Source organism: Megascapheus bottae, chromosome 16 (genome assembly GCF_031878675.1).
Source record: "Megascapheus bottae isolate mThoBot1 chromosome 16, mThoBot2.hap1, whole genome shotgun sequence".
In the NCBI taxonomy this organism is placed as follows: domain Eukaryota; kingdom Metazoa; phylum Chordata; class Mammalia; order Rodentia; family Geomyidae; genus Megascapheus; species Megascapheus bottae.
In genome coordinates, this window is record NC_143524.1 from 3,822,595 (window position 1) to 3,830,661 (window position 8,067).

Consider the following 8,067-nt stretch of genomic DNA (forward strand, 5'->3'; position numbering starts at 1 on the left):
TTCCAGGAGTTAGCTTGGCAGAGGACTGGGGTAGGGGCATCAGGAGACCCCTCTCCCTATTAGAGTTGACATCTGCTCTTCCTGGGCCCCCCAGTACTGTCTGAATAGGGTGGAAGGAGGATCTGATCACTGGGCTTAACCTCAGCCCTTCTGTGTATCTGGAACTGGAACTAGAACTTAAGGCTTAGGTGCTGTCCCTTAGCTTTTTTATTCAAGGCTGACAGTCTACCACTTAAACCACAGCTGTGCTTCTGGCTTTTTGCTGGTTAATTGGAGTCTCAGGGATTTTCCTGCCCCAGCTGGCTTCAAACCAGGATCTTCAGATCATAGTCTACTGACTAGGAACTACAGTCTTGAGCGTCTGTCTGGGCCCAGCATTCCTGATCCTGCCTGTAAAAACAAAGCCCTCAAAGCTTAGACACCCTTCAAGGGCCTCGCTCCCAGCGGCTGTTGGGCTGGGATTTTGGGAAGAAACTCAGACCTTCAAGCCCCAGCAGATAGTCTAGTGATTAGAGACCACACTGCCTCAGGCCATAGGAATCACGCTTAAATCCATCCCCGGCAGGAAGTCTCTAAGACCTCTTATCTCCAATGCATCAGAACTCTGGCTCAAAAATAGAGCACCAGCCTTGAGTAAAAAACTGAGGAACCGGACCGGAGGTTTGGCCTAGTGGTAGAGTGCTTGCCTAGCATGCACGAAGACCCGGGTTCGATTCCTTGGTACCACATACATAGAAAAAGCCAGAAGTGCTGCTGTGGCTCAAGTGGTAGAGCTCTAGCCTTGAGAAAGTCCAAGGACAGTGCTCAGACCCTGAGCTCAAGCCCTAGGACTGGAGGGAAAAAAAAAAACTGAGGGACTGTGCACAGACCCTGAGTTCAAGCCCCAGTGCCAGCACAAATATCACATAAAAAGGTCCACTTGTGTGTTGCCCTTTGAGGACCTGGCTGTGATTTCCATGGTCTCCAAGTCTGTCCAGCCTTTTACCTGGGCCCAATGTAGGAAAATGAGCGACTGGCATGAAGGCATAGGTGATTATGATGGGTGCTGGGGCTGGCATGTAGCCTCAAGGACTCTGAAGTCTCAGTGCCATTCTGGGCAGGCTCTTCCTGGCAAGGTGGACCCAGGATGGGGCTCAGCCACTTCTGGCTACAGCAAAGACCTGGCATGCAGCTCCTGCCTGCCCCCCAGGAAAAGAGGAGGCAGTCACTTCTGGTGCCCAAGCCTCATGGCCCCTGGGACAAAACAAACAGGCACTGCCAGCACTTCTAGCTTGGAGCCTGAGTGTCAAGGTGCAAGGACTGGCAGCAGAGCCTCGGTGCCACGCTCCTAGAGGATCCCAATTAATCCTAAACCTCAATTAGGTGATCACCCCTGCCAAGCTGGCAGCCTGGGGCAAGCAGTGGCTTTGCAGGGAGTCTGACAGCTGGCACTGCGGGCAGTGCTGCCTGGAAAGATGTCTCTGCGGAGCAGGGGCGCCCTGGCAGCCCCACGGGTCTCAGCCTGGAGCCTTGGGGTCGAGACACAGGAGGTAAGGGGTAGTCTTCGTGGTGTTCACATCACACTGGCTCTGGGTTTGTTTCCTGTTCCTTTCTGGTGCTAGCGTTTGAACTTAGGACCTCAGGGTTGCTGGGCAGATGCCCTACAATTGAGCCCCAACCCCCCAGCACTCAGGGGGTGCATGAATTTTTGTGCCCATACTCGGGCTTGAACTCAGGCCCTCCTAGTTCTTGCTTATCTTTTTCCACTCAAGGCTCTATCACTTGAGCCACAGCTCTACTTTCAGCTTTTATTTTTTTGGTTGGTCATGGGGCTTGAACTCTGGGCATGGGCACTGTCCCTGAGTTCTTCAGCTGAAGGCTATCACCCTACCCCTTGAACCACAGTGCCACTTCTGGTTTTCCGGTGGTTAATTGGAGATAAGGGATTCACATACTTTAGTGCCCAAACTGGCTTTGAACCTCAATCCTCAGATCTCAGCCTCCTGAGTAGCTAGGATTACAGGCATGTGCCCAGCTATTTCCAGCTTTTTATTAGTTAATTGGAGATAAGAATCTCTCAGACTTTCCTGCCCCAGAGTTGGGCACTGTGGCTCATGCCTGTAACCCTAGCTACCTTGGAGGCTGAGATCTGAGGATCAAGGTTCAAAGCCAGCCCAGGCATAAAAGGACCTGAGACTCTTATCTGCAATTATCCTCTAGAAAACGGGAAGTGGGGCTTGGCTCCAGGGTAAGGTGGTAGCTTTGAGCTGAAGAGCTCAGGGACAGCGCCCAGGCTGGGTTCAAGCCCCATGACCCACAAAAAAAGAAAAGAAAGAAAGAAAGAACTTTCCTGCCCCAGGCTGGCTTTGAACTTGGATGCTCCAATCTCCGTCTCCTCAGTAGCTAGGAGTCTAGGTGTGAGCCACCAGCACCTGGCCTGTTTGGATTTTCAATGCCGGGTTGTTGAAGACTTGGTTCCTATCTCCCAACACTGATGCCCACGGTGGAAACTGCTGAAGCAGGGCCTGTTGGGAGCCTGTCCTCTTCTCCAGAGCCACCTGTTCCATGCCACGTGCACCCTGCCACAGCAGTGCCTCACCACAGACCCAAAGCAACGAGTCACCGTGGACCAAAACTAGGAAACAAACCTTGCTTCCTTAGAAGTTGATGCTCTGAGCTAGTTCTTTAGCGCAACAGAAAGCTGATTAGCAGAAAGGGCATCCGGGTTGCCTCTGGTTTGGGAGATTATAAAACTCCTCTAAACATGCCCATGCTCCTTATGGTGGGGAAATACGTTTTTCAACCGGTTGGTCAGCATCTAGGAGTATAGCTGCTGGGCTGCAGTGTAGGACTACATCTAATTCTTGGGAGATGCCAGCAGCTCACCTTCCAAAGTGGCTGTGCCATTCTGAACTCCCCCAGCACTGAACGAGGGGCTCCTGTAGCTCATTCATGGAGACTCTTATCTCCGATTAACCACCAGCAAACCGGAAGTGGCTCCAAGGACAGAGCCCTAGCCTTGAGCTAAAGAGCTCAAGGACAGTGCCCAAGCCCAGAGTTCAAGCCCCACCACCAACCAAAAAAAAAAAAAGTTGAGTTGGGCACTGGTGATTCATGCTTCTAAGCTTAGCTACTCAGATCTAAGGGTCATGGTTCAAAACCAGACTGGGTAGGAAAGTCTGTGAGATTTTTTTTTTTTTTTGGTAAGTTGTAGGGCTTGGATTCAGGGCCTGGGCATTGTCCTTGGACACTTTATGCTCTAGGCTAGCGCTCTGCCTCTTGAGCCACAGCACCACTTCCTGCTTTTTCTATGTATTTGGTACCAAGGAATTGAACCCAGGGCTTTGTGCATGCATGCAAGGTAAGCACTCTCCCACTAGGTTGTGCTCCCAGCCTGAGATTCTTATCTCTGATTGACTGAGCTGTGGCTCAAGTGGCAGAGGGGAGCCATCTAAAACTAGTTTATCCAAGCTAAGAGTTGCTGTCACCTTCTAAGCACCCCTTCCCAGAATATGGATGCTGTGAACTGAATGTGTCACCCCCTAAATTCATATATGGAAACCTTGAGTCCCAGTGTGGCCTCTGAGGAAGGTATTGAGGTTAAGTGAGGTCATACATGTGCTCTGAGATGATAGCAATGTCCTTATAAGGAAGGAGTCCCCAGGCCACGTGAGTGTGTGTGTGCATGCGCGCCTGCATGTGCGCCCTCTTCCTTCCTGTATCAGAAAGGCCCTTTGATGACAAGCAGTAGCTCCCATTAGAAAACAACCAAGCTGATACCCAGCACCAAGAACCAGGGAAACAATCTTTTATTGTTTAAGCCACTCAGTTTGGCAGTCTGTTTTGTCTGTCTGTTTGTTTTTTGCCCGATCCTGGGGCTTGAACTCAGAGCCTGGGTACTGCCCTTGAGCTTTCTCAAGGCTAGTGCTTTACCACTTGAGCCACAGCACCACTTCCTGCTTCTTTTATGTGGTACAGGGTTTTGGGCATGCTAGGCAAACACTCCTGGCCCCAGTTATTCTGTTTTGTCTATGTATTAGCCCAGATAGACTAAAAGGCTGGCAACGGAGAAAGTAGGAATGCCTACAGCTTGAAAGGAGTGGGGAGTTGAGATTCCCAAAGCAGTAACGGTGGAATGAATCAGTAGCTCTCCTTTATCTCTACTCATGGCCCTTCTGCGGTGCTCAGCTTGGTTCCCTGGGTAAGGAGTGGGAGATCTTGGGTAGCTGGATGAGCACTTAGGATTCTAACAGTAGCACAGTTTGAATATGACTTAGAGACTCAAAATCATGAGAAACTTCCTAGAAAATAACTAGAGAACAGGGCTGGAAGTATGATGAAACTGGTGGAGTGAGGGTTTAAGTTCAAAACCCAGTACAGGAAAAAGCAAGCTGGTTTAAAGGCACCATTAACTAGATGGTGACATCCATGAATGAGTTTCAGGAATGGCTGCTTAGAAAACAGCTGACACTGCAGTGGCAGCTTGCTTACACCTTGCTTACAAGCTGGGGTCTCTACTACCCCACCCACTTCCAAGTGAACTCTCCAGGGAAAGAGGAGACTGTTTTCCAATCACCTGTGCTCTCCCATGCCAGGTTTGCATATGCCAGTCTCTCCTCTTGGGGTGCCACCCCCATTTCTGCTTCTACCTCCACTTGCACAAATGCCAGCTCCAATGAGATTTCTGTGATGTCATCAGCCAGTCTCCTCCTCTGAGTTCCAATGCACTCTGTCCATTTATCTGCACTCTGCACTCGATGCAGTGCCTCGGCTCACTTTGGTCCCCTAAAGCGAGGCTCCGCAGAGACCCACAGCCATGGCCAGTTGATCTCACTGAGCACAAGATGTAGAATAGAGGAAGAAGAAATTAGAAAATGTTTGCTAGATAGATGAATGGCCTGAAAACTGTAGAACCTGAGCAGGAAGGATTCACAAAGCCAGAGAGGTTTGGTGAAGGAGCCAAAGGAGTTCCAGTTGGAGGAGGGTTCTGCGAGCTAGGCTTGAAGTGTCGGAAGACATGAATGGCTCAAGCCATTATGAATATTAATTTCATCCAAGCAGCCATCCTGAGGTGGTTATTTCTCCATTTTTCAGATGGGAAAACTGAGGCCTAAGGAGGGCAGCCACCTGCCTGGGGGGAAGGGCTGGCGGGCTCCCGGCGATGCTCTCCTTCAAGACCCCGGGTCCAGCATGTAGGTAATAGGGAGCCTGGAAGGTTGACTGCCGCCGCTGTCGTTATCCGGGGCGGAGGCGCGGGGCTCGGGGTGCAGGATGAGGGTCTGAGACCACCCTGGAACCGAACCTCAGCGAGGCCCCGGGACGGCCAATCCCGACGCAGCCCCGCGGGGGGTGGCGTTGGGGCGGGACCCGTTGCCATGGGAACAAATGAAGGCCCGAGGCGGGCGCATGCGCAGAGCGGGCAGAGGATGTTGAACCGGTGAAAGGTGACGTAGGAGCGCTCGGGGTGGGGCAGAAGGTTCGGCACGTCAAAGCCCCGCGTCTGCCGGCACCGGGAGCGGAGGGGCGGCGCGTCCGGCGACGAGGGCGACCCGAGGCGGAGCGAGGCCGGGCCGCGCGGATGCGCGAGGCGGTGGGACGGAGGGGGGGACGGTGGCGGGAAGGCGGCGGCGCCCAAGCCCGGGACGGTCTCCACTGGGCGACCCTCGGCGGCCGCCGGACCTCGGTCCGAGCTTTCGAGGCCCCGCCTCTCGGGCCTTGGGACTAATCGGATTGAGAGCGCGCGGGCCCGGGCCGCGAACTCGCCAATTGCGGAGGGCGGTGGCCACTGCCCAATCGGGAGGAGACAGGTGCGAGGTCCGGAAGGCGCCAGCCAATCAGCAGCGACTGCGGCCTGCGGGGGCAGGCCTTGGCCAATAAGGAGGCTGGAATGACAGCGGCGCCCGCCAATCGGGAGTGAGGAGCGTCCGTCGCCGTCCGCCCTTCCGGCCGGAGCTCTATTTACCAGGGGCGTGCAGCCCGCTTGCCAATCAGAGCGCGGCTGAGCTGCCCGGCAGCCAACCCCGGAGGAGCGGCCGGCTGGCGTCCGCCGCACCTACGAGTTGGGGATGTCTTACAAGCCCATCGCCCCCGCCCCCAGCAGCACCCCGGGCTCCAGCACCCCTGGGCCAGGCACCCCGGTCCCTACAGGTGAGGACGGAACCCCACCCTCGCTCGCGTGCCCCGGCGGTGCCTGCCGCCTCCCCCGCCCGGCCTCAGTTTCCTGACCTGCGGAGTGGGCGTGGTCAGGCCGGGGCTGGGGCGGAGCGCGGGGGGAGGAGCGGGCGTGCTTCTGGAGTTTGGCGGTGTGGAAGCGGGGAAGTGGACCCTCCGGGCCGCCCGGGGGACTTTGGAAAGTGGGGGCCTCCGTGCGCGCGCTAACCTCTGACGCTCGCCCCCGTTGCAGCCGGTAGTGTTCCGTCGCCGTCGGGCTCAGTGCCAGGAGCCGCTGCCCCTTTCAGACCCCTGTTTAACGACTTTGGACCGCCCTCCATGGGCTATGTGCAGGTGAGTTTGGCCGGGGGCTGGTCTTGAGATGAGGGCAGAGGGCCCCGGGGGGCCGAGTCCACATCGCTACGCTCTTGACACAGGCCATGAAGCCCCCTGGTGCCCAGGGCTCCCAGAGCACCTACACGGACCTGCTGTCGGTCATAGAAGAGATGGGTAAAGAGATCCGGCCCACCTATGCGGGCAGCAAGAGTGCCATGGAACGCCTGAAGAGAGGTAAGTGAGGCCACACACACGGGACAGTCCTCCTCACTTCCAGGAAGGTGCTTCGGAATTTACAGTTCAGCAGTATGAATTTGAGGGTTTCTGGGCTGGTCTTTTTTTTTTTTTGCCAGTCCTGGGCCTTGAACTCACGGTCTGAGCACTGTCCTTGGGCTTTCCTTTCAAGGCTAGAGCTCTACCACTTGAGCCTCAGCACCACTTCCGGCTTTTTTCTATGTATGTGGTACCAAGGAATCGAACCCGGGTCTTCGTGCATGCTAGGCAAGCACTTTAACCACTAGGCCAAACTCCTGGCCCCTACTTCTGGCTTTTTTTCCCCCCTCTCTGTATGGGTACCATGGAATCAAGCCGGGCTCTTCATGCATGTTAGGCCAGCACTCTTACCACTAGGCCAAACTCGCTGCCCTCTCTAGTCTGATCTTTCTGAACAGAAAGAGGTGGGGAGGGAAGTGGCTCCTAGAGGGTGGCAGAGTGCGGCTGAGACCCTGCATGTCACTTCCCCATCATGCCCCCACCACAGGCATCATCCATGCCCGGGCACTGGTCAGAGAGTGCCTGGCAGAGACAGAGCGAAACGCCCGCACGTAACAGGAAGCACCTTGGCCTCAGCGTCTGGACCTTTCCGGCCACTGCAGAACACCTGCTTCTCCCTGGCCTCCGTCCCAAGTTGCACTTCCTATCCTGGGCTTCCTGTCTGTGTCCCTTGGTGGGTACCCTCCAGGAGCCAGGGAGCTGTCATTCCGGTTGGCCGCACAAACTGGTCCCTCCCCTGCAAGAGTTAGCAGAGAGGCCGCCGCTGTGAACCCTACCGGTGCCCCGCCAACGATGTCGATCCAACGGGAGCTTTCCTTTCGGTGGCCCCACCACTTGTCTCAGGCTTTCCCCCTAGCTGGGGCTCGGAAGGCCTGTCACCTCCCTGCCTTGTCTCCAGGGCCATAGCGACTGTTTTCTCAGTGTGTCTTTTGCTAAATTTGCCCTTTTTCTATAAATAAATGATGATTTGGAGTTGTTCTCTGGCCCCTGAGCTTCTCTGGGTCTGGTTCCTACTGCGATAAGAGAGAGGAGGTGGTGCTGGGAGGGAAAGCCATCTTGGGTGGGACAACCCTGCCCCTGCCCCTGCCCCTGCCCCTCGGGTCCCCGGCCTGCCTGACGCCGCCGCCCTGTGCCACCAGGGGGCAGCACGGGGCCTGGCGCCTCCACCGCGGAGGCCGGGCTGCGCCCCGGGCCCTCCCCGGGATGGGCCGCGGCTCCCGGCCGAGAGGAATGCCCGTTCCCTGGGGCCTCTCCCTCCCGCCCTCATGCCCTACCTCCGCCCTCCACACTGAATTGGGCCCGGAAGGCGCCACCGTCCCGGGGCCTTCT

The 8,067-nt window shown here is 55.9% G+C and overlaps 1 protein-coding gene across 1 annotated transcript; it reads left to right on the forward strand.

Annotated features, from left to right (window-relative positions):
- Nucleotides 1-5,946: 5,946 nt before the first annotated feature.
- Nucleotides 5,947-7,715, forward strand: Cdk2ap2 (cyclin dependent kinase 2 associated protein 2). Its single transcript, XM_090347255.1, has 4 exons — nucleotides 5,947-6,126; nucleotides 6,383-6,483; nucleotides 6,567-6,699; nucleotides 7,226-7,715. Exons 1-4 carry the CDS (start codon nucleotides 6,045-6,047, stop codon nucleotides 7,291-7,293), a joined length of 384 nt encoding a protein of 127 aa, XP_090203381.1. The 5' UTR covers nucleotides 5,947-6,044; the 3' UTR covers nucleotides 7,294-7,715.
- Nucleotides 7,716-8,067: the final 352 nt, after the last annotated feature.